The sequence below is a fragment of the Urocampus carinirostris genome, chromosome 2, assembly GCF_059441175.1.
Source record: "Urocampus carinirostris isolate Australia breed hairy pipefish chromosome 2, RoL_Ucar_1.0, whole genome shotgun sequence".
Taxonomy (NCBI): Eukaryota; Metazoa; Chordata; class Actinopteri; order Syngnathiformes; family Syngnathidae; genus Urocampus; species Urocampus carinirostris.
The window spans coordinates 7,672,206-7,698,363 of NC_142350.1; the positions used below are offsets into that span (position 1 = coordinate 7,672,206).

The 26,158-nt window shown below is 41.6% G+C and overlaps 1 protein-coding gene and 1 long non-coding RNA gene across 3 annotated transcripts; one reads left to right on the top strand and one right to left on the bottom strand.

Moving 5' to 3' along the window:
* The first annotated feature begins 113 nt into the window (after positions 1-113).
* On the top strand, positions 114-20,919 carry LOC148370876 (uncharacterized). The gene is made up of 4 exons (XR_015849738.1): positions 114-265; positions 16,377-16,588; positions 16,823-16,874; positions 17,035-20,919. It is a non-coding gene; the product is annotated as an uncharacterized LOC148370876 (long non-coding RNA).
* Positions 8,725-25,764, bottom strand: LOC148370877 (pleckstrin homology domain-containing family O member 1-like). Of its 2 annotated transcripts, XM_088328669.1 has the most exons (12): positions 24,950-25,764; positions 21,565-21,804; positions 16,914-17,055; positions 16,383-16,535; positions 13,693-13,833; positions 13,215-13,319; positions 12,834-12,932; positions 12,471-12,761; positions 12,312-12,409; positions 12,024-12,180; positions 11,432-11,544; positions 8,725-11,365 (listed from the first exon to the last, which is right to left on the bottom strand). In XM_088328669.1, exons 3-12 carry the CDS (start codon positions 17,028-17,030, stop codon positions 10,762-10,764), a joined length of 1,878 nt encoding a protein of 625 aa, XP_088184795.1. In that variant the 5' UTR covers positions 17,031-17,055; positions 21,565-21,804; positions 24,950-25,764; the 3' UTR covers positions 8,725-10,761. The 2 variants fall into 2 exon arrangements, with proteins under 2 accessions (XP_088184795.1, XP_088184796.1); XM_088328670.1 differs by lacking the exon at positions 16,914-17,055.
* Between the last annotated feature and the right edge of the window lie 394 nt (positions 25,765-26,158).

Consider the following 26,158-nt stretch of genomic DNA (forward strand, 5'->3'; position numbering starts at 1 on the left):
AAAATGAGAACCAAAAGCTTTCAGGTCATTGTAAATATTTAAGTAAACAAACACGCACACTTGCGGTGGTTGTGTGGATTACGTCACAGTGAAGTCGTCCGATGACGCCAGAACGTGCTGGCAAACACACAGGAAGTATTTTTAGCTCTGTTGCTAGCCGGCTCAAAATAAAAAGGGACAGAAAAGAGGAAAAGAAAGAAGTTGTCACACGCTGCGGGGTTAAGACTCAGACACGCGTGTGCGCACGCACCCTCAGATGTTTCAGGTCAGTGTTACAGATCATTCCGTGCGCGTGCGCGTGAGTGCCGCTGCGTGAATAAAAGATGCAAAGTGATGATGACGATGACACACAAGCGTAAATAATTGAAACTTTTGTGAGTGGTTTGATGTCGCTGGGTAATTTCGTTAACGTGCACGCTAGGACACGGAGGAATTTTCTTTTATTGTATCCTGGTTTAATATTTGTCGACAGAAATTGCCTTTGCATCCTGATTTCAGACCCAAATTGAGTATTAAAAAACCACAATGCAACCTTGAAACCCAAATTCTAATCATAGGTACCAGTTATATTGGTTATTGGTATCAGTATAATTGATTATGTTGGCCTGATGAGGAATGGGGGCCACCAGGTTGTCCTTGCCCTATACGACCCTTGTGGTTGAGGGATCCAACCAACCAACTCTAAGTACTTATACTGCCAAGGTTACCTAATTGGATCACATCTAAAAACCCTTAACGCGTGTAATGCCCATTTTAAAAATCTACACTTTACTCTGCTAGCCTCTGGGAAGAGGTACTGCAGTGTGCGGTGCAGGACCACCAGGTTCCACAATAGTCTTGTCCCCCTGGCCATTAGACTGTTAAATGGTCACTCAAACACATAGTAAATCTAAACTGCTGCTAATCTGTACATCTGTGGGTTCTGTTTGACTTTTTGCACTACTGGCAGTTCTTTATAGCTAGCCACTCCTTGCACATCTGTTTCTCTGCACTATTGTACTTAAAGCGTTATTGTTATAGTGTTATTGTTCTGTTTACCTGACTTGTTTACCTGACTGCCCATTTTGCACATCTGGTTGGCTACTCCTCTTGCACTATTTGCGCTACTGTAAAATACTATACATAGCCATAATTATTTAGTATATTATTAGCACTCAATACTACAACTCAACACAACATTTTATTTATATCTGTACATTCAAGGAAACTGTGCGGGTCAGATGTATCGACATTTCGTTCTGTATACACGTGTACTAGAATGACAATAAAGTAGATCTGAATCTGAATCTGAATATTCTTTTTCTTAACTTTAACACTTCATCATTTCACTCCATGCACTTAAATCCATATACATGACTTAAAACCTGATCCTGTTTTGAATCGAAAAGGATTAACATTAATTTTAAAAGCTAATTTGTAACACTCCTCACTAGTCCAAAAATACAAACTCTAAATAAAAATGGAAAAATCTATTCACATGATAACTTGAAATCCCAATCCTCTCCCAACCTGATTTTGCCTCAAACTCCCACGAGTCTTGAAACCTTGACTTAGAATGGTCATAATACCTTTAACTGTTATTTTAAAACTCAAAAACACAACATTTTCGAAACCCCAAATAGAAATGGGCTCATTTAATCCAAATGCTAATTCGAAAGCCCTATCTTAGAAACACTTAAAACAGATCATGTCTTGAAACCCTGATCTAAAATGGTATAACAATACCTCATCTCATCTCATTAGCTGCACCGCTTATCCTCAATAGGGTCACGGGGATGCTGGAGCCCATGATCGCAGCAAGGCTTTAGGGCTAGGACCTTAGCTTGGCCTTTTGGCTGAGAGTAAGTGTCCCGGCTCCTAGGCTTTGTAGCGTATTATGAACTGACCGATAACGGATAATGGATAATGAATAACGAAGATAGATCAATAACCCTTAAAAACCCCCAGCTATCATCGGGGAATGGGCAGGGGACACCCTGAACTGGTTGCCAGCCAATCGCAGGGCACACAGGGACAGACAACCTGCTCGCTCATTCACACCTAGGGACAATCTGGACCGACCAATTCACCTGAGATGCATGTTTTTGGAATGTGGGAGGAACGCAGGAGGTTCCCATGACCTGAGAACTGTGCCGCACGCACTAACCACTGCGCCGCCGTGCTGCCCATAACAATACCTTTACATCCTAATTTAAAACCTTATTTCTCAGCTAAAATATGAACGTGCCTTGAAACACTGAGTAGAAATGGGAAAATTCAATTCAAGAGCTAATTTGAAACCCCAATCCCCTAAACCCTGCATGGGCATGACTTGAACTCCTGATTTATGACCGTATAAATGCCTTTCCATGCTAATTCAAAACCCTACTCCTTAACTAATGAATAGACCCAGTTTGAAATATTAAACAGCAATGGGAAAATTCCATTCAAATGATAAAATATTACCATAAACCTTTCCTAAAAATATGATCCAGTCTTGACGCTCTGATTTAAAAACACACTTACATGCTAATTTCAAACCTTACCCCAAAGCTAAAATATGAACCTGTCTTAAAAACCTAATTAGAACTGGAAAGGCTCAGATACTTCAGATAAACAGAATAATAGAGAGAACAGGTATGTTCCACATAAACATTCCCATAATGCAGTGGATAGCACATTCGCCGAACACGTGAGAGGTCTCTGGTTCGAGACCGGGAGAGGGATGGGCGCCACCAGGTTGTACTTGTCCAAGACACACCGTATGACCCCAGTCGTCAAGGTATCCAACCAATATACATACATACGTACATATATAACTATATATATATATATATATATATATATATATGAAATGAAATGAAATGATATGCATTTATATAGCGTCTGCATTTATATCGCGCTTTTCAAGTCAAGACTTCCCAAAGCGCTTTACAATGTGCTTCACAATTCCCATTAGCGGCCGTGCAGCCATGTAAGGCGCTAACCTGCTTATTGGGGGCATTAGGGGTTCAGTGTCTTACCCAAGGACACTTCGACATGTAACACGGAGGAGCCGGGATCCGAACTGCGATCTCTTGATCCTAAGACGAGCGCGCTACTTCCTGAGGCACTGCCACCCCATATATACAGTATATATATATATATATATATATATATATATATATATATGATACATATTTAATCCAATTGCCCTCCCCCCATTTTGCGTGCCTGTTTGTATATTTGTTAGAATAATAAATATAAAAGACGATGCTCGGAATTCCCCTTGAAGGCGTCAACGCGCACGGCAGCAGATTACTCATATGCGTAATGACGCGCGCACACGCCGTGTCGGAGGTGTAATGGAGCGATGTTTCATGTCTGGCCTACATCTGCTCTCTGCTCTTTATTACAGCTCACTGACCTGCGCAAGAACTCATATTGCTGCTTACATTTCTGTCAAATGATTGTTTCCTGCCACACATGGAGTGTAATATGAATATTAACCATTACTGTATAAATTCATATTCAGTATCAATTGTCGAAAATGCGCGGGATGATGACGTCGTACAAGCTTAAGAGTGGTTGCCAATAGACAAGTGCTAAGTGGACTAAACACAAAATACTGCTTAAGTAGTAATAATATGAACAATTCTTAAATAATAAACAATCGTGCATTTTCTCCCTGTAAGCAAAATAATGACAATAAAACATCATTGATGATAATGAAAATGAAAAATAAGCTCTTAAACATGTCCTGCACCCTTTAATATTTTGAATTTTCGGAGTGATGACGTCAGAGAGCGCACTGAGCACAAGGTGCTTACTGCTGGCAAAAAGTCTTATTGAATAAAGACGAGCGACAACTTTTGTTCCCTAATAGCAAAATAATAATAAAACACTACTACTACTACTACTACTACTAATGAAATACTCTCGATAATTTATTGATTTTGGGAGCGAGAAAAGGCGGCAACGTTTCTGTCGTTCCTCACGCATGGATTTTATGACGTCATAATTGTGCACCTCACTTCGCTTACACGATGAAATACTGTAAAATGTTTGTAAAGTTTAGTAATGATGTTACATTTTTAATGGAAATGTGTACGTGTTTTGGGCAGCACGGCGGCGCAGTGGTTAGCGCAGGGGTGGGCAAACTTTTTGATTCGCGGGCCACATTGAATTCTAACATTTGACAAAGGGGCCGGAACAGGAGCAGATGGATGACATGCTTTGGTAACCTCACCTCATTGGAGAAAAAATACACATCTGGGATATAGAGAAAACACATGCTTTAATTTCCAATGAAAATGAAGGAAAGCATTACAACAAAATCTCTGACTTTGAAATGAGTCTTTAAACACAGAAAATTAAATGAATAACTATTTTATTTTAAAGCACTGAAAATTCTGTTATCCTTCAGGATATCACCATCACTCTCCTCTTGACTGTCTTTTTTTTCAAAAACGGTAGGAGATGCACATGTACTTGTCCTGCTCCTTCTCTTCAATTTGTTTCCCCGGTGCCAAAAGTGAACAACGACCAGTGCAAGAATGAAACAGTTGCAGCAATTCAGTCTGTGGAGCGCGTTATATTTGATCTGCACGAACTACGAACTACGAACGAATTTTGACAACCTGCGCATCACGGAGACACACACATTTTAATGGGAGCAGTGTTGTTGGTCTCCTTTTTTAGTCAGCACATCAAAGTCTGGAGTGAGTTTTGTTGTGGCGATTCTCAGAATGGATCTGAGGTGTAGGTCTGTTAACCTGGATCTGTGGCTGGCTTTGTTGATGTTCATGACGCTAAAGGTTTGTTCACACACGTAGGTTGAGCCGAACAAAGCCAACATCATCTGCGCTTTCCGCCGGAGATTTGGAAACGCGGCTTCATTGAGTGAAGCATAGAAGTCATTTAGTTTCATAGAGTTGAACTTCTCTTTTAAGACAAGGTCGGACTGAAGGTCGATCAGTTCGATCTGAAGCTCCTCTGGAGCTGTTTCGGGGTCTTGTGACAGAGGACAGGCCACCAAATGAAGTGACTTGTCAATTTTGTCGAAATCCAAAAACCGTTGGCAGAATTGTGCGTGCAGTGCATCCAGTGACTCACTGTATTTCTTCACCTTTGCTCCGGCATCTTTCAGTGTGGCAAGTGTAGGAAAATGAGTGAATGACTTGTTCAAAATCTGCCTGGAGATTAAAGCTAGCTTGGATTTGAAGGCTTTCACGTTTGTGTACATGTCGTGCACAAACTGCTCCTTCCCCTGCAGTTTCACGTTGAGCTCATTTAAGTGTAAAAAAACGTCCGTAGCAAACGCAAAGTCACGCATCCAGCTCTTGTTGCTCAGCTCAGGAAACTCATCAGTCTTCCCCTGTCGCTCCAAAAACACGCCAATCTCCTCTTTGAGCTCCCACACTCGTTGAAAAACTTTGCCCAAACTCAACCAGCGGACATGGGAGTGATAAAGCAGGTCCTGGTGATCCGCATCGGTTTCCTCCAGAAATCCAATAAACTGACGGTGCTGAAGTCCCCGTGCGCGTATGAAGTTAACAAGTTTCACCACAGGATTCACAACATGATTCAGCTGTAACACCGATTTACATAGAGATTCCTGGTGGATGATGCAGTGGAGGAAAATGACATCCTGGTCAGGGTTTTCATTTTTCACTTTATCCTGGATTCTCCTCAGCAGGCCAACGTTTTTTCCCGTTAAATTCGGAGATCCATCTGTGGTGACATTGACAAGTTTACTCCAGGGAAGCTTCATATTTTTGATCGCAGCAGACAACTGGTCAAACAAGTCCTCTCCCCGTGTTTGTCCTTTCAGAGACTCCATTGTCAAAAATTCCTCCGTTATTTCAAAAGCGTTGTTGATTCCTCGGATAAAAATGAGGAGCTGAGCAGTGTCTTTGACATCGTTGCTTTCATCCAGTGCCAATGAATAGAAAGTGAATGACTTCGCCTTTTTGTTTAAGCTGCTGATAATATCTTCATCAATTAGTTCCACATGGCGAGTCACTGTCCGCCGTGATAAAGAGATTTTTTCAAATTTGTCTTTGGTCTCCGGGCACACAATACCTGCTGTCTCTACCATACATTCTTTTAAAAACTCGCCCTCAGTGGTTTGCTGGTCTTTGCTATTATGAATGAAAGCATACAACTGGCCTTGGTACTTGACTCTTGAATGGCAGTTTGACGGAAAATAAAACTTTGCTGAGCCTTTAAATTAGCTGCCAACTTCTCAGCAGCAGATTTCCGTTCTTTTGTTGACAGCTTGCTAGCATAGTTAGCATGCTTTGTGGCAAAGTGACGGCTAATATTATACTCTTTAAAAACCGCCACAGTTTCTTGGCATATCAGGCAAACAGCAGATGATCGGTGTTCAGTGAAAAAATATTTAGTTGTCCACTCCTTATTGAACACTCGACATTCTCTGTCCACTTTCCTTTTCCTAGGTCCGCTCATCTTCACAGAGGGGCGGTGGGTCAAAGGGTAAAAGGCATGTAAAGGGCGTCTCGCGCCGTGTCTGTAATATCCCGAACATATTTGGGCACTGATTAAAAGAAAGCTTGGAAATACAATTTTTTTATCAGTTGATGAGTTGAAAAAACAAATCATTTCCATATGGACATCTATTGATACGGAGTTTGTACAAAAAATATATTTCAGTATGCAAAATAGAATTAAATCAGTTTTAGATTCGAAAGGAAAACACACAAAATACTGAATAAAATGTTAGCCTAATTTATTGTTTATATTTATTGATTTAAAACTTGAATACTTTTTTTGACATATCCAGACATCTATTTTATCAAATAATTGCATTTAATCTTAATTTTAAATGATTTCGATTTTTTTCAAGCCTTTTATTTGACGACATTTTTATTTTGGCTTAGTGTATGTCTCCACAATTTGTATCACTGACTTTATTCTGCTTGTTTAAAGTCCTGTTTTATTCAATCTGATCATTAGAAAAGACTCTGTGACAACAGGCTTTTGTCCTTTATCAGGGACCGTATTCAAGATGGCGGCGCAGCATACCGGCGCCGCGGATACGCTACTCATTCATTCATCCATCTCCTAAATATGTATCTCTTCACCCGTTTCGGATCAACTGGCATCGCGGGGTCCGCTGGTGCTTCTCCTTAGCTCACACAGGGTGAAAGGCAGTGATCACACCCTGGACAGTCTCCATCACAGTGTTTACGTGTGTACTCTATGTCTGTGGAGATTCTCATTCATCCAGGTCATAGTAACCAATGGTCAGTCAGGGCAACTGACCATCAGGTGTGTACGCTATGTGTATACAAACGGCTCATTCAGCAGTGAAACGTTGCAGTTTGTTGTTTCTACTAATAGACCGGATTAAATGCTGGTGCGCTACAGATACAGGCTTTGATTGGAACATAAATATTGACTTTATTATTCCCCCAACACTGACGACAGGTTTGTTTCTGCAGCCTCCGTGACGTCAAATATCGATAGTCCGCTGAATGTAAACAAGCTCTTCTTCTTCGTCTCCTAATGGTGCAAATGTGGAGTAGTCTTATGCTTCACCTCAACAAAGCTAATATATATAGAGTGCGCCACTCGGTGGTGAAACATCAGAATTGCAGAGGAAATAAAACAAGGTTGATTAATTTAATTATTTCAAATTCGGCGGGCCGGATTAAGATGTTTAACGGGCCGCATGTGGCCCCCGGGCCGTAGTATGCCCATCCCTGGGTTAGCACGTGTGTGGCACGGTTCTAAGGTCTTGGGAACCTCCTGTGTGGGTTCGAATCCAGCTACCGAACTTCCTGTGCGGAGTTTGTATGTTCTCCCCGTGCTTGCGTGGGTTTCCTCCGGGCACTCCGGTTTCCTCCCACATTCCAAAGACATGCATTTCAGGTGGATTGGCTGGTCCAAATTGTCCCTAGGTGTGAATGAGCGAGCGAGTTGTCTGTCCCTGTGTGCCCTGCGATTGGCTGGCAACCAGTTCAGGGTGTCCCCTGCCCACTGCCCGATGATTGCTGGGATGCAGCTAATGAGATGAGGTATATGCGTTTTGTTCGATACAAAAATAAATGCAAACATGTATAGCATAAAATACTGTACTGTAAAATCCTTTCTGTTCAAATCAAAGAGTAAAAACATCCATCCATCCCTCCATTCATTATCTGCACTGCTTATCCTCAGTAGGGTCGCGGGGGTGCTGGAGCCCATTCCAGCTATCTTCACAGGCAGTGGGCAGGGGACACCCTGAACTCGTTTCCAGCCAGTTGTAGGGCACACAGATACAGAGAACTCACTCGCTCATTTACACCTAAGGACAATTTGGATCGGCCAATTAACATGACATGCATATTTCGGGAATGTGGGAAGTGGTTCTTTAAATATGAATACAATTACTAAATTTTGTGCAGGCTTGGGGAGTAACGGAATACATGGAACGGCAAAAATGATGTTGGCAAGCTGTTTGGATTTTTTTTTTTTTTTCATTTTGTTTCTGTCGCATTTTATGTTAGTTTTGCTGGAGATCAAAGCCAGGAGAGAAAGCTTACACGTGTTGTGAGTCCTTATTTTATTCATATTTAGTTTCTTTTGTCTTTTATTAGCATATTTGGTATTGGAGTAATCCAAAAGTAATTGAAAGTAATCAAGTTAAAGTAACCCTAACAACCCTGTATATATATAATATATATATATATATATATATATATATAATATATATATATATATATATATAACCAATAAAATAATTGATGTGCGTCACCCAACTTGGTTTATAAGACTTTTATTTCACGTGCGCTTCCAACAGGAAGTAAAACATACGCAATACCAAGAAAACAGGAAGTGTGTGGACGTGCGGCTTTTCTACACTTCCTGTTTCAGGATTGTCAGTGCAAGTCAGTGCGCTCAGCTTTCACCTCACATCCCATAATCGCCAGGTTGTGTTTGTGTCGGTAGGTGACAAAACAAACAAAAAGTAAGATTAATAATAAAAAACATTAATATATTTCATTATTATATCATTAGAATATCAAGTGAGGTGAAACTTCTTTCAAAATTAAAACAACAAATATCACTCATGTTGAAGTTCAATTATTTAGAAAATTATTTACTAAGTGCTGTTTTTTTTTTTTAAGCGGAAGTGAACATTTTTTTCAGTGTCCGGACTAGTGTCCAAACACAGTATTGCAGTAGTGGAATAACTAATAAGCAGCGAAAATCATTGAATGTAACAGGAGTCAGCCATTTTGTCTTGTAAAAAGGACATCAGAGTGGGTCCGATCACTGCTCAGCTTGCGCAACTGAATCTTTTTTTTTTCGTTGACTTTTTTACATCAGTGAAACGGTCTCTTTTTTTATGACATTATCATGACTGATGAGGATGTTATTGCTTAAGGACAAAAATAATCCACTGGTTGACTTTAAAAAAAGTCTGACCCCAAAAATTGAGAAGCACAAAAATTGTAATTTTCTATAAAAAATGGGAAGTTGCGCGTGTTCCGAAAAATTTCGGACTCAACAGGAAGCCACAAAAAGAAACTCTTCCTGTTTCTAGGTAGAAAAGTCAGCTTGAAAAAAAAAGTTGAAAAGTGCGAGTCATCGCAAAGATGACTTTTTCTTCTGCTGGTAAATTTCCGTGCTGGTTAAAGGAAGGACAAATGTCCCCCAGATTGGAAGAAAAGTGGAAAATTCCTGAGGAGTCAAGATCAAGGAGACTCAGACTTGAATCATGAGTTTTATGGACTCCCGAGGAGTCAAATTCAGATGGACTTGAGTCTAATGAGTCCAAAAGAGTCTTGTGGTGGAGTTGAATCAGATAGAGTTGGATGGAGGAACCCATTTAGAATCATTTGGAGTCAGATGACTACAAACTGATTCATAGGGATTCACATGGAGTCAAAGACAGTCAGATGGCATCGAATTTAGTCATAGAAAGAATCCCTTGGACTGAATTGGAGTAAAAGAGAATCACCTCCTGGGTAAGTTGGATTCACATGGAGTCCAATGACTCCAAACTGAGTCAGTTGGAGTCACAGAAGGTCAGACAGCATCAATTTGAGTCGAGAAAAGGGAATTAACTAAAGTCATTTTGAGTCACTTTGAGTCAGATCTAGTTAGTTCTCAGAGGGGGACGGTTGGGGTTAAGGTGAGTCACTTTCAGAGAATGTTGGTCAAATGACACCAAACTCAGTCAGCTTGAGTCACAGAATGTCAGATAGAATCAAATTAAGTCACATGGAAGGAATCACCTTGAGTAATTTAGAGTCGGGTCAAGTCAGTTGTCAGGAGGGCTGGTTAAAGTCAAAATTAGTCACCTGAGGTCAGATGGCATCAAATTCCAGAATAAGTTGGAGTCAAATGACACCAAACTAAGTCAAAGTGAGTCCCAGAAGGTCAGATGGCATCAAATTAAATGGAGTTACAACATGTCGGTTTTTAAAAGGTGCCAGTTGGAGTCAAAGTGGGTAATTTGGAATCAAATGCTACCAAACTGAGTGGGTTCAGGTAACAGAAGTTCCAATGGCTTCAAATTAAAACATCTGGAGGGATTCATCTGGTTAGTTTTAAGTCAACTCGAATCAGTTGTCTGATGGTGCTGGTTGTAGTCAAAGTGAGTCACTTAAGGTCTGATGGTGTTCAATTCCGTGTTGGAGTAAATTGAGTCAAATGATACCAAACTGATCAATTTTGAGTCAGAGAAGGTCAGATGGCATCAAATTGAATCACATAGAAGGAATCACCTCGGCTAATTTGAATTGGAATGTCCCAAAAAAGTGGGAAATACCTAAGAAGGACAATTCTTGCTCAAGGAGTTTCCGCCTCCTCCTCGGGGGAGGTGGCCACCTTGCCTGCCTCGACTTCTCCCTCAACTTGGGTGGGTGTGATCGGCGACATTTTCTCGTAGGTTTTTCGGCGTTGGCGTCGCAATGTTTGGCTCTGCAGCTCTTTCACCTCCTGTAGCACTTCCTGAGCTTCCTGCCAGGAACACATGGCCTCCACCAGGAGTCGCTCTGCCTCCGCACGCCTCTTTTGCAGCTCCTCCTCCTCGGGTTTCTTGGTCTCTCCGGTCTCTGTGGACTCCGATGAGGTTTTGTTGCCGCTGAAGGACGACTCCTCACCGCTGTGGAGAGACGATTCCACCGACAGATCCGCGGTTTCCTGGTCTGATCCGAGAATGATGACCGGAGAGTCTGGAAGCTGGAGAGAGTTTGAGGAGAGGGGTGAGTCAGTCAGACGAGGCGAATCACTGGCACAAGCCGGAGAGCGAGAGCCTCGGGAGCAAGGCGAATCCACATCCCGAGAGCGATTCTTTCGAGTTTTGGAGCGTGGAGAGTCCCGCCCTTTTAACCTCGGCGAGTCTTTTCGTCGGAAACCAGGAGATTCCCCGTTACGGCTACGAGAAGATGACCTAAGGGAAATACAAATTCACGCTGGGTCTACAGATGTGAAAGGCAGATGTTTCCTCGCGCTTTACCTGGAGTGAACTGAGTCCCCGCTTCTGAGGTGATAAAGACGAGGAGACTCCACCCCTTTTCCATAAACGGAGCTTCCTCCTTTCTCTTGCTCTGCCTTGGCCTTTTGCAGCTCCTGTGGCAACAGGAAAATTTACATGTGTAAGGTGTTCAGGGATTCCGAACTTGCCCATAAAAGAGAGCTGGGGGAGTAATAATTTCAAAGCTGACTCAAAAGAATACATTGAAATTATCTTGTTGTCCTATGTCCTATTGAAACTGTCAGTACAATTAATTTTGTCGATGTGTTCAATCCTGTGCACGAAAGATTGCAATGACGGACACATTTTTTTTTTGAGAGATGTAGCCGATATGCTAAATGTCTAAACTTTAATCCTCATATAGTTTGCATGTGTGAGTTACATTCTTGATGTTAATTTTCTGAGAAATGGGTCAGGTCAATCGGACCGTTCGTCTCTTTAAAGAAATAAACAAATAATTTCCATCGACTGGCCTCACACACATGGAGTTAGATGCAAAAAATTAGACAAGAAGAGTGACCAAAATTAGTTTAATCAAAAAACTGGTCATCAATAAAACAGGATTAATCATAACCTGCAACCGTAGTTCCTCCAATAATTCCTGCGCCCGTTGCATTTTCTGCGCGATTAGACTCTGCAGTTGACCCACTGGCTGTACGGAAGCTCCGCCTTCTTCCTCTGAGGGGCGTCGGCCTAAAGCCCAACGTAACTCTGAGCGGATCATAGCCGGTCTGTCAAGGAACAATAATGGAATAAAGTGTTCTATTTTCACAACTTTTGGTAAGATAAACTTGGGAGGTTCTCTAGCACCACCTATTTACTTTGTGTGCACACATCAGTAAGGAGTAATTTCAAGCCTTACCTGGAGGACAAGACTTCATCCATTGAAGCGCAGCGACTGCGTCCCGCGATGCTGGTCCTTTTCCCAGGTTGAGGTGTCCTGGAATGGTTTTGAAGTACCTGAGAGTGAACATACATTTCACATAAACATGTTCATCCAGGGCACATTTGATATTCTCACCTGTAGCTGCTGGCTCTTGTGCACTTTAGATTTTTCCAAGTGGGAATATTTCCCCCAGGAACGCTCGCTCCCTCTGGGCAAACTTCCCGTCTTCACTTTGGATTCTTTGGTTCGAACTTTCAGTTTGGACACGTCCGTCCCCGCCCGCTGCCGTCCTACCCTGTCCGCTGCCACCTGTCCGCAAGATCCCACTCGGAACACGTTCTCCCAGGAGGTACCGTCGCATTCGGAGAACCCTTCCTCCTCGGCCACCAGGTCGAGGGTCAGCATGCCGTGACAGGAAGAGGACGCCTGCATGTCCATCATTAGACAACAAGTGAGATGACAAATTGATCATCACCAAATTATTTAAGGGAAACATACAGCGGTCATGAGGTGTCCCCGGGTGGGAAGACGGCGTCCTTGTGGGATCTTCGCTCGGTCTCTGGTGGGATGCACCAAAACGTCTTCCTCCATGGTCACCTTCACACAAGGATGTCTTGTTATTCTAGGTGGATGTCATCTCGAGAATACTTTGAAATTTGGAGATAGAGTTTTTTTTATGTTTCCTTATGGACAAACGTTGGAGAAAATTTAAGATTTGGTCAGTTTCCTTTCGATTACTTATTTTTTTTCCTCACTCGGGGCAACAATTCCGTAGGTTATTATTTTTTTTTTTAATGGACATTTGGATAGTTTGCGGACAAAGGGGGATATGACAAGATAAGAACATATCTTCTTTGCACATTTGGAAAGTGTGGTTACCTGGTCCAAAACTCTATTTTTAGCTTTGATGATGGCGGCATTCAGAGCGTTGATCCAGGACTCTTTCTCTTCAGGACTGACAGCCAGGAAGAGAAGGTTGGGGACCTGAGAGATGACAAAAAATTACCAAAGACACCCTCAAGGATACATGATGATGCATAAAGATTAGGATAAAGTTGGCAACGGGGCAGTGCGCTAATGCAAACGCCCTCAGATTATTCCGCTCCGACTAATGTAGTGACACACTAATGAGATTCTCTGGATTAATCTTTTTACGGAGGAGCTACGGTTCAGCCAATCGGACCTCATGAACCAGAGTCATCATTGGTGTCAAATCCCGCCTACTACTGCAGGAGAGAATTCTCCAGTGAGAGTCGTGCAGAGACAAAATAAATCTCTCAGGGGACGCTAGTGAACACGCGAGAGTGATCCGGACCACAAATTTGGATCACTATGACAAAATTTTGGATTAACTGACCGTGTTCCCGGGCCGTCGACATCGTACTAGAGTAAATCGACTATGGTTCTTCTTGCTCCGACTTCTGGCCTTCCTCAACTCCTCCGAGCGCTCGTAGTCAGCCAGGTCCAGAACTTCTTGGGCCTTGCGCTCGTCTTTGACCTGGAAAAACATGTCGGCATCAAACCCAACCTACTACCCGGACTACAGAAGATGCTTTTTTGCAAAAATAAAAATAATAGCTTACTCATATTTCTCTAAAACTCAAATTTACTGCTCTAACCGCTGAAACACGAACACTTTTTAATTCATTCATGTTCACTTGTAGGAATCAAGCGAAAAGCTGTCTCACACACGACTGAAATGCTCCGAGGAAACTGACAACTGAATTTATTTACTCACACTGTGAAAACAGTAATCAAACACACTATCCAAAATACATTTCTGTCAGTGAAATACATGCAAACACCACACAAACACTTATTCCAGTTTATTTGCTCACACAACTGAAGCTCAGATTATTCAAACGCCCCTACTAGGATTCATGAGAACAATTCGCTTACATACATAATACTTAAACACTACTGAAACGCTGCTAGGAAACACTACTTAATATTACGCACGGTATAAAAATATTAAAATACTAGGGAAATGCCCTCACACATTAAAGACGCAACTGAATTCTCTCATAAAATACCGAAACACCCTCACACTACAGAAACATTCATTCACTACTGCAATCTTTCTTTGTCGCTATTTAAACAGTCCCACAGTACTGAAATACTCCTATACTAAATAAAAATTCAGCTGTACATGTCAAATACTCATAAACTAGTGAAACGCTCACATACCTTGAAAACTCATATGACTGAATTACTTTTCTCAAACTACGGAAACAGCCATTCACTGCTGTAAATTATCCTAATGTTTTTTTAAAGATTCCAACACACTACTGACATACTCTTCCCTATAAAAAACACAAAAACATTAAACTCACATCCTAGTGAAAGGCTCTCACACATTAAACAGGCAACCACATTAATGTTCTCATAATAAACTAATACACAGACTACAGAAACATTCAGTCACGACTGCAATCTTTCTTCGTCGCTATTCAAACAATCCGAACCTACTGAAATACTCACATAACAAATAAACATTTACCTATGCGCATCCAAAACTCAAACTAGTGAAACGCTCTCATACTTTAAAAACTCACATGACCGAATTACTTTTCTGAAACTACAGAAACATCCATTCGCTACTGTAATCCATCCTAATGGTTGTTTAGACATTCCAACGCACTACTGAAATGCTCCTCTTTAAAAAAAAAAACTATACACATGCCAAAAACTCTAAGCTAAGAGCTACTTGTTGTTACAAGTTAACCCAAAGGGTACCCAGTTTTATATGCATTTCTAAAATCCCAACTCATCATGTTGCTACCAATGTTGTTACAGTGTCATTGCCGGTTTAATTGTTAGAAGGAGGGTTAAAAAATAATTTGACTTGATGATAAAATTAACCAACTACTGGTGAGCTATTTTCCGAACAGGTCGGCAGCCAACTTAGCTGTCCCAACGTTGGAGACCCTTTCTCAAGTGAATTGTTCTCACACTTTGAAAACTCGCACGTATAAATTAGTTTACTCATACTCGTAAATGCTCTCATACATTAAACCAAAATGTGACCGAATTAATTTTCCCATAAACAACCGAAACACTCACACACTACAGAAACGTGCACATTTATTTTTGATCTCACACAACGTTGAATTAGCTTCTCACACAAAAATCCTCCCACTTCTGTGAAAATTTGAAACGATTCACATTGTCACAAACTACTGAAAGTATTTGCTCATCTACAACTAAAAGACTCTCACATTCACTGAATACTCGTGTGACAGTGTTGATATTCTCACAAACCTTTGAAAAACAGAGAAACTAGTCATGTTTATTTGTATGGCCTTTAATACAAGATGCCTCAAAGGGCTGTACAGACTATAGACTACTATTACACCATCCCCTGATCTGAAACCTACATGAGGACAAGGGAAAACTGAAAAACCTCGGCATGGGGAAAATGGAGAAACCTCGAGAGGGGGCCGCTACCACACAAACATGCACATTTTTACCCAACACTGAAATGCTCTAACAGTAGTTGTGTGAATTGATGTCAATACTGAAGAGTAGAAAACAGACCAATCAGCCTGCGGGGGCATTCATTAGTCTAGCTCTTACATAAGAAGAGTACAAACCAGTCAATACGTTTGTCCATATGTGGCTAACGAACAGACGCTAAATCTTTGGCATGCCTGACCGTCTCCCTTGCTCATCAGGACGGCACTAATATCGCTCGTTAGATCTGAGCTCTGAGCCGACACATGATGGCACTCGGATAAAAAAAAACCCCCCACCTCAAATAGCTTCCGTGTTAATCTCCGCCTGGAAAAATGACTAACGTGTTTGCGTGCGTTTTGTGCGTGTGCAGGCGAATACTCATCAGCGCACAGCATTAGCTGTCTTGTAGCGCGCGAACACGCGTGTGTCGGCTGCAGGCTGACTCGTGTCACATGATCTGAGATTGACTCGCACATGTCGACTGCTCAGCCAGCAGCCTGTTTGGGTTTGGGATAAGCGTGTGCATGTATGATCGTGCAGGCACGGCCGTAAACATGTTTTTCTTTTTTTGTACTTGGGTGTTAGCGCTACCTCCTTGTCAGAGATGAACAAGTGCTCTCCTCTGAGGACCACATAGCGACTCCGCCAAAGCTCCCTGAAGATCCCGCGGCCACAGAACTTCCTCAGCCAGCCCAATTTGTCCGGCTGGGGGTGTGCGCCTGGGTGGGCCGGGTCTTGGGGGCCCTGCAAAACAGATACATGAAAATGGAATATGTACGGAGGCAGGTAGTAACGAGGTACATTTACTCCATTACATTAATTTAAGTACGTTTGGGGACAATTTGTACTTTAGGAGTATTTTTAAATCTTTTTACTTTTACTTGAGTAGATTTGAGAAGAAGAAAACTGTACTCTTACTCTCCTATATTAGGCCACATTGAAACTGTTACCTAAATCTCCTCCACGTATGTGTGCGTCTGTCTATCTCTGCTGAGGTGCATTTTTTGTCAGACTTTGTTTCCTTTATTTAGATTTGACCAGTGAACCAAACAACCACCAGGTGGCGCTTGTAAACAGAATTAGGTAAGGTTCGCGCAGTATATATAGCTATAATGTATATACCGTAGCTTTTAGCTGTATCTCTGTGTGGTGTGGAGGCTGCAGTGCCTCCGACTGGGGTAGTGTTAGGAGGGTGATGAGGACAGCAGTGAAAATCATCGGGACTTCTCTCCCCTCCATTCAGGACATTGGCCAGAAGCGCTGCCTATCCCAAGCCAAGAACATCATTAGGGACCCCTCTCACCCGCATCATGGACTGTTCACCCTGCTAGCCTCTGGGAAGAGGTACTGCAGTGTGCGGTGCAGGACCACCAGGTTCTGCAACAGCTTTGTGCCCCTGGCCATTAGACTGTTAAATGGTCAGTCACACACATAGTAAGCCTACACAGCTGCTAATCTGTATATCTGTTTTTTTTTGTTTTTTTTTGCACTACTGGCAGCTCTCTTATTCAAACCGTCAACGTTAGCTTCAGGCGTGTTATTCACAAGCTAACAGGTGAGAGGAGTAGCGATAAGAAAAATTGAACAACAGAAATTGGTATGGGTACACTAACTTTTATCAATTGATCTACTCGCTAACGAGTGATTGTGGTACGTTTCAAAAAAGAATTGCGTGAATGAAAATGTGATATGTACGTTAGCTATAGGTGTATTAGCTACAGGCTAACAGGTGAGTGTGGGGGGGTGTTATAAAAAGACTAAAACACAAAAATAGGAAATATAGGCAATTTTTTAGCATTTTATTCACAAATTAACAGGTGAGCGAAGTGGCAAACTTAGATAACATCAAAATGGAATATGTAGGTTAGCTTTTAACATTTTAGCCAACAGCAAAGCATGGTGTGTTTAAAAAAGAATAAAACACATGGAAAATGTATGCTAGTGTTTAGCAAGTTATTCACACACTAAAAGGCGAAGAATTAAAAAAAACACACAAAAATGGTATAGGTAGGCCATATTTTATCAATTTATTTAAAAGCTAACAGGTTAAGCATGGTGGTGATTCAAAAAAAATAAATAGCATAAATGAAAATGGAATATGTATTTTAGCTTTTAACGTGTTAGCCACATGCTAACAAGTGAGCATAAGGGTTTAAAAAAAAAGTAAAACACACAAAAATGGTAAATGTTTGCTAGCTTATAGCGTGTCACCTACAAGCTAACAGGTGAGCTTCGTCACGATTAAGGAGAAAAAAATACTATTACATACAAATTTCGACATAAGCCTATGTACACTAGCTTTTAGCATTTTATCTACTAGTTAAGCAGGGTAGCGATTAAGAAAAAGGCATTCACCAAACCAGGATATGTACATTAACTCAATTATTAAGTGTGCTAGCCACAAGCTAACAGGTGAGCGTGGGTGTCTTTGAAAAAAGATAAACATACACGAAGATGGGCCATGAAGCTAGTATGTTAAATACAAGCTAAGAAGTGGAGATTGTAGTGATAGCAGTAGTGGTGATTACAAAAAAATATAATAATTAAAAAACATGCACATAGAAATTGGATGTATGCTAACCTGTAGCATGTTAGCTACAAGCTAACAGGTGAGCATGGTCTCGTGTTTTGAAAAAAAACTGTCCGGCAGATTATTAAAAAAATAAATGAAGAATTCCAAAAACATACAAACATTAACAATAGAAGATGAGAAAAAAATGTTTTTCCACTAATAAAACAAGTTTGACATGTAGTCAATAAAAATAATAATACCGAAAAAATGAGGAATTTGTCGCCCAAGCTAACGATGGCTAACTTTCAAGCATGTGGTAATAGTAATAATAATAATAACAATACATTGTATTTCGAAGCGCTTTTCAGGTCACCCAAAGTACGTACGAGTAGGACGCAACAATAAACGAAGAGTAAATCAAGCAAGTAATAAATAGCCAATAAAACACATTATAGTTAAAAGGGGCAGTGTGTGAGGCATAAGGTCAAGAAGAGGTGAGTTTGGAGTCCGGATTTGAAGGTGGACAGGGTCGCAGAATTTCAGAGGTGAGACAGCAATGAGTTCCAGAGCTGGGGGGCAGAGCGGCTGAACGCTCCGCTCCCCATGGAGTTGAGGCGGGCAGGGGGTATAGTGAGATGGAGGGAGGAAGATGATCTGAGGGTGCGCAATGGCGTGGCAATACGAAGGTCGGAGAGGTAGGGAGGAGCAAGGTTATGAATGGCCATGTAGGTGTAGAGCAGGATTTTGTAGTTGAATCTATGGTAGATTGGGAGCAAGTGGAGTTGCTGAAGGACAGGGGGGATGGGATGGCGAGAGGGGGGTTTTGGTGAGGATGCGTCCAGCAGAGTTATGTACCAGCTGAAGTTTATAGAGGGACTTGGGGTAAGCCGTAGAAGAGGGAATTTCAGTATAAAAGAAAGATTTTTTTTCATTCAATTACTGATGTCAGACAATTTAATCAAATAATTAATCTATTTATATCTCCTGCAGTTTCGTATGCCAGTTTCATTTGAGTGTTTTAAATTTGACTTGCTGGTAAAAAGAGAAAGACATTTAGTGATGGAAAATTAACTAATTAATGAATCTACTAATTTTCATACTGATAGTTATACAAGTATATATGCTCTTAACTGTCTAATGTGACCTGTAACTTATGAATTTTTTTACATTTTCTGCATTTTAGAGTATTTTTAAATTGTTTGCATGGTAAAAAAAAGAAAGACCAATACAATTTAAATAATTAAATGATCTATTAGTATTAAAGCCAATATAAGTACTAATGTATATGGTCTCAGTCTCTAATGCACATGTGTCAAACTCCCGGCCCGCGGGCCACGTCCGGCCCGCCGTGTGATCATATCCGGCCTGCAAGACCATTTTACATTATTGTTATTAATGGCCCGTTCTCCATCTCATTCAAAACTTGAACCATTAATCCTGTTCAGATACACGCAAAGCCAAACCAAAACTGAATCAAACTTGCAGTACTTTTCAGATTATATAGGGCACGTTTTCACGACGATTTACAGTCAAGGTGCCACACAAAAAACAAAAAAAAACTCATTTTGGCTGCACAACGCTAAAGAATCCTTTATATAAAAGCTCACTATATAATCTGTGTTCAGTGTTCAGATACTTTTTACTGAATCCACGGAACAAATTGTAAATACGCCAAAACACCGGAAGATAACTTGAAGTGATTTGATTGGGTGAGTGGGAGGGATGGGTGGAGTTATGCAAAAAGTGCAAGCGCCAAAGGTAAGCACATCAGGCTCCCTGTTCTCAGAATGTTGTGACGTTTTTACAAAATAAATGCTTGCATCTGGTTTTGAAACCAATATGTATGAAAAAAAGGGTCAAAATGAGTTTAACCGATCTTGAGTAATTGCAAGAAAGAGACAAGTTTAAAGTGGTATGTTTGGTCGATTTTAGGACACGGGCTCTGGCATTACTCTCTTTTCATAATTTTTATCAAATCATTAAAAATAAATGTGCTGAAGATTAAGCTTTTGATTTAGTAAATCTGTCTCATAATATATGGTGTAGCTCTTTCCCAAAATAAAATTAACATGTTTTGCTTTTATGGCCCATTGAGTCAAAAAGGTTCCCGACCCCAGCTATATACTATATACTAGTATATATACTATACCCTTTTCGCCGCGCTGAAAACACAATACTGCAAAGAACTACACAGTGTCCGGCTGCGATCAAAGCAAATGATCAAATCAGAGTCATAAGAGCAAAAAAAACGGAATGATTAGAATTGTTATTTCTGAAAAGTACATGTTTTATGTATATTTCCAGGTTTTGTAACATTTTCATATTTCTACTTTTGTCAGGAGATATATTAAGGAGAGCAAAATCTTTTGGGATATTTCAGTTTTTTTTAATACACATTGACATAGGAGCAAAGGAATTTGAATGTTATCTTAATGTTAAGTTGTTAAAGTTCTAAGTTGTATAATTTAACAAGATATTTTTATTTAGAGCAAAATGATAAATACTGTATAAGTTATTTAAGGTTTAAATTTGATATTCATGTCTGTTTTATTCATATTTAAGTTCCAAAAACATCAACTTTCAGTGTGTTCAATAAATGTTGGCCGGCGACCCTAAGTGTGTTTTGAATTTTGGCTCCCTGTGCAATTAAGTTTGACATCTCTGCTCTAATGTGACCTGCTGCAAACTGATTTTTACATTTTCTACGTTTATGAGGTATGAATTAATTTGCTTTGGTGGTTAAAAAAAAGAAATTTGACAATCGAAAATTAACTTACTCATTGATCTACTAATACATCCAGGGGCAGATATACAAATATATATGGTCTGACTCTCTAATGTGACTTGCAACACACAGATTTTAGTTGATATTTTCTGCAATTTAGTATATTTTTAAATTTATTTTCCTGGCAAAACGGAAAGAAAATTGACAATAGACAATTTGACTAATTAATTAATCTACTGGTATTTGAGCCGATATCTGTACTAAAGTATATGGTCTTAGTCTTTAACTAAGCAATCTTTAGAACGATTCCCGATGCATTATGAATATTCGGTTGCGTTAATCGGCCGCGTTAACGATTAACTCGCCTGCTGTACCCAATGAAGTGGCCTGTCATGGATCGCATGGAAGGATGGAGACGAGGATGGAGGAGCGATGAAGGTGCGAACTTAATGTGAAGGCATGATGCACGCGTGTGATGAGAGGATGAATGTGTGGCAATCGCGCACGAGCGTGGGATGCGCGCGCGTGTTCCTTACCAGTCCTGCGTGGTTGCTCTTCTTCATGCTCGCTCGCTATCTTCTCCTTCTTGAAGTCTTCCTTGTGTTCGTCTCTTGGTTCGTCTGTTGTCTGGCGGGAGGTAGGCGGAGTCCACCCCTGCGAGCGCGCGCACGCGAGTGCGGGCAGATGCTACCCCCTCGGCATGCGCGCGCACCTTAACCTAGATTCCGAGGGCGCGTAAAGGCGCCATCTGGCGTTACTGACGTGCCTGCACAGACCTGGATAAAGTTTTTTTGTTTCTTAACCATTACAGCATAAATGTGTACTCACGTTGTCGAATGAAAATGATTCAAATGGTGTTGCCCCCCAAAACACGGAACGAAAAATTGATTTCTATAGCTTATGAAAGACCTATATTGATGTTGACAACATCTGTTTATTATTTGGTATTGCAACATCCATCACAGACTGGTCATCCTGGAAAGGGGATCACTTCACGAGCGGTCCCTTCTCAAGGTTTCTTCATTTTCCTCATGTTGAGCTTTTTGAGTTTTTCCTTGCCCTCATGTGGGTTTTTAGATCAGGGGATGATGTAATAATAGTCTGTGGTTTGCAAAAATCTGTAGTCTGTGACTCCTTGTGATTAAGGGCGTCACAAATGAACATGCCTTGATTTCAAAACATGAAATACAAAAATCTTTTCATCTATCAACATATTGCATTACAGAACAATAACCCTCAAGTCATTATGAAAAGTATTTGCCAAATTATTGTACACCTTTCGGGTTATTTACAACAGTGGTTCTCAACTGGGCTGACTTCATGCCATACCATTCCACCCTATTAACAAGCTGCGACCCAAATCAAGAAAAAAAAAAATCAAAATTTAAAGAATGAAAGGATTGTGCAGTTTAAAACATTGGTTGTAGAATACATTCACCTTAAAAAAATGACCAGCAAAACCAAAACGACTTCAAGTATTAAGGGCTATGCAAATAAAAATGGCTTGCATTCAAGCCTACGTCGCATAGAAATAACCACCGGAAGCTGCTTTAATATAGCTACCTACTAAAAGAAGATCGTATAATAGCCACATACAAAAAAAGTTCTTACCCATATTAATAAAACGTGTATTAAGATAACAGTAATAAAGATCATTGTAGTGGTAAAAAAAGGAATCACACTTCTCAGCCTCCTTGGTAAGGTCTATTCAGGGGTACTGGAGGGGAGGGTCCGCCAGGAACTCGAATCTCGGATTCAGGAGGAACAGTGTGGTTTTCGTCCTGGCTGTGGAACACTGGACTAGCTCTCCACACTCTGCAGGGTCCTTGAGGGTGCATGGGAGTTTGCCTGTCCGGTCTACATGTGTTTTGCGGACTTGGAGAAGGCATTCGACAATGTTCCTCGGGAGGCCCTGTGGGGGGTGCTTCGAGAGTATGGGGTACCGCGCAGTCTTATCCGGGCTATGCAGTCCCTGTATGCTCGGTGCCAGTCTGGTCTGTATTGGCAGCAGTAAGTCGGATTCGTTCCCGGTGAGGGTTGGACTCCGCAAGGGCTGCCCTTTGTCACCGATTCTGTTCATAACTTTTATGGACAGAATTTCTAGGTGCAGCCTTGGTGGGGCGGGAGTCCAGTTTGGGGGACCTCGGCATTCCGTCACTGCTTTTTGCAGATGACGTGGCGCTGGTGGCTTCCTCAGGCTGTGATCTTCAGCTCTCACTGGAGCAATTCGCAGCCGGGTGCGGAGTGGCCGGGATGAGGATCAGCAAGTCCGAGACCATGGTACTCAGCCGGAAAAGGGTGACATGCTCCCTCCGGGTTGGGGTTAGATCTTGCCCCAAGTGGAGGAGTTCAAGTATCTTGCGGTCTTATTCACGAGTGAGGGTAGGATGGAACGAGAGATCAACAGACGGGTTGTTGCAGAGTCTGCAGTCAATTGACCCTGTACCGGTCCGTCGTGGTGAAGAGGGAGCTCAGCCCAAAGGCAAAGCTCTCGATCTTCCGGTCGATCTACGCTCCTACCCTCACCTATGGTCATGAACTTTGGGTTATGACCGATTGAACACAATCCTGGATACAAGTGGCCGAAATGAGTTTCCTGCGCAGGGTGTATGGGTTTCCCTTAGAGATAAGGTGAGAACCTCAGTCATCCGGCAGGGACTCTGTGTAGAGCCACTGCTCCTCCGCATTGAGAAGAGCCAGTTGAGGTAGCTCGGGCATCTTATAAGGTTGCCTACTGGACGCCTCCCCGGGAGGTGTTACGGGCATTTCCCACCGGCGGGAGGCCACCGGGGCGACCCAGGACACGCTGGAGAGACTATGTCTCTCGACTGGCCTGGGAACGCTTTGGGATCCCGTCGGATGAGCTGGAGGAGGTGGTTGGGGATAGGGACGTCTGGGCTTCCCTTTTAAGGCTGCTGCCCCCGCGACCCAACCCCGGATAAGCGGAAGATAATGGATGGATGGATACTGGTAAAAAAGAAGCTAGAAATATACCATTTTGTAACTCTTTTCTGTATCTTCAAGCCCTGCTTCAATGGCAGACACTTGTACAATATTTCCGACTGGATCAGTGTTCTCACCGCTTTTCCTTCTTCTATCACTAATGTTCTTATGGTCATTTATTATGGACGAAAAAAATAAATCACAAATAACAAAACCACAATAAAATGAGAAATTTAAACTCACTAATTATGCATATGAAGCCAGATAGTAGCATGTAGCTAAAATATTTTAAACTAATAATGGCTCACTTGCTAGGTTGTTTTAAACATCTGTAGTTACTTGAAACTAATTTTTCATCACTTTAAGATAGTCTTTAGCATGGAGCGCTTAAAGCTACCTTGTAGCATAAAAATAGCCAATATAATAGAAGCCACCTTAAGCTTGCATGTACCATGTAGCAATAGTTACAACTTCAGGCTAATTTTGAGCATCCGGCTACATTGGTATTAACTAAGTATTGCTGACCTTTTGACAAGTTAGTAGCCACTCTAAGTCAGCTATTAATTATTTTATGCCTTTAGCACAGAGCACTTTAGGCCAGCTTGAAACATGGAGAAATAGTCGCTGCTTTCAGGCCATTTTGAACCATTTACCTACATTAGTCTGAATTAATGAAGGTTGGATTGTTGTAGACAGGATGGTAGCCACATGAAGCTAGCATTTAATTATTTTTAGTTATCGTTTAACACAGAGCTCAATCTAGCTTATAGCATGTAGAAAAGCCAATTTAAGCTAGTTTGTAGCATTTAGCATCAGTAGCCGATCTAAATTGATACATAATGAAGAGATATTTAATTTGTGCAAATCAAAACTTCGAAAAAGGTTGGGGCAAATTCCAAAGCTAAAAAGGTAAGTAGAGGCAACTTCTAAAACTCAACTGATTTGTTTTTGACCGTCAATATATGCATTTGGCTTTACCTGGCTGAAAAGACCGTCATCTAGCAGAATATAAGTGTCCTTCTTGTATTTAGCATGACTTTTATGCCAATTTGTCCTGATATTTGTCACGTTTTATTTTATTACCGTAATTTATTAGACTAAATAAAAGCTGGATCTGTCCAGCATGGCCGGCACGACTCTGGAATGACATCATACAGCTGTGTCGACTTTAATAAAAAGATGACTACCTCTCTTACGGCGCTGTCGCCAAAAGTTGTCCCACAGCTGGCAGGATGCACTCCCGCTTTCCAACAGTGCGCTGTGGAGGGAGGGGCAATCCCGCCCCTCTCAAGACCTGAAAATCCACATTGCTCTGGAGAGAGATGGACGTACTCCGTCAAGCCATCCAAGAAGTGGCCACCAGAACCCAGAGAGAAATGGAGAGCCTTCGACAGGAAGTCCACGGCGCTGTCAGCCAAACACACCGGGACGCCAAAACCGCCCGGCAGGACGTCAGAGCCCTTCGTCAGGATCTGCAGAAATCCTTCGGTGGGAGCACGCCGGAGGCAGAAGTCCTGCGCCAGGAGATCAAGAGGGACTTGAATGCTCTCCGTCAAGAACTTCTCAGCATGCTGCAAAGAGACGTGAAGCTTTTCCGGCAGGAGTCCAAAAGACTCAGGCAGGAAGCGCAAAGCGTGGCAAGCCTGCGGCAAGAGTGGGAGGAGGTCCGAAGTAGCTTGTGCTCGCTGTCGGACCGGCTAAAGGTGGTGGCAGAGCATACTAATGCGACCGGAGGGGCCGCCAAGGCCGTGGCGTGGACATCCACCAAGAAGAAGATCCGAGACACCTGCTGGGGGATTTCGCTGCCTCTTGCCATGACATTGTGTGCCGTTTTTGGATTTGGGATCGGGATCACTTTGTCTTAGGATGAGACTGCAGTTTGAACTAGATTAACGTGGACAGACGAAAAAAAGAATTGTGATATATTTTGTGATAATGACCCTTGAAGCTGCACTCAATTGTGGCCCTTTATGAATTTCTTTCAAGACATGCAAGTCTGCTTATTCAGAAAACATTCAAATATTTAGTGTGTTTGATACGTACTTGGCAGATTGATAACATCCATAATACATCATTCTTGCTATTTGTCCAATAAATATCAGTGTCCTAAAACACAAGCTTCTTGTTTGATGTACATTTATGTCCACGCATTTGGCCGCCTTGTCTTGAGAGGCTAAGGAGCAATCC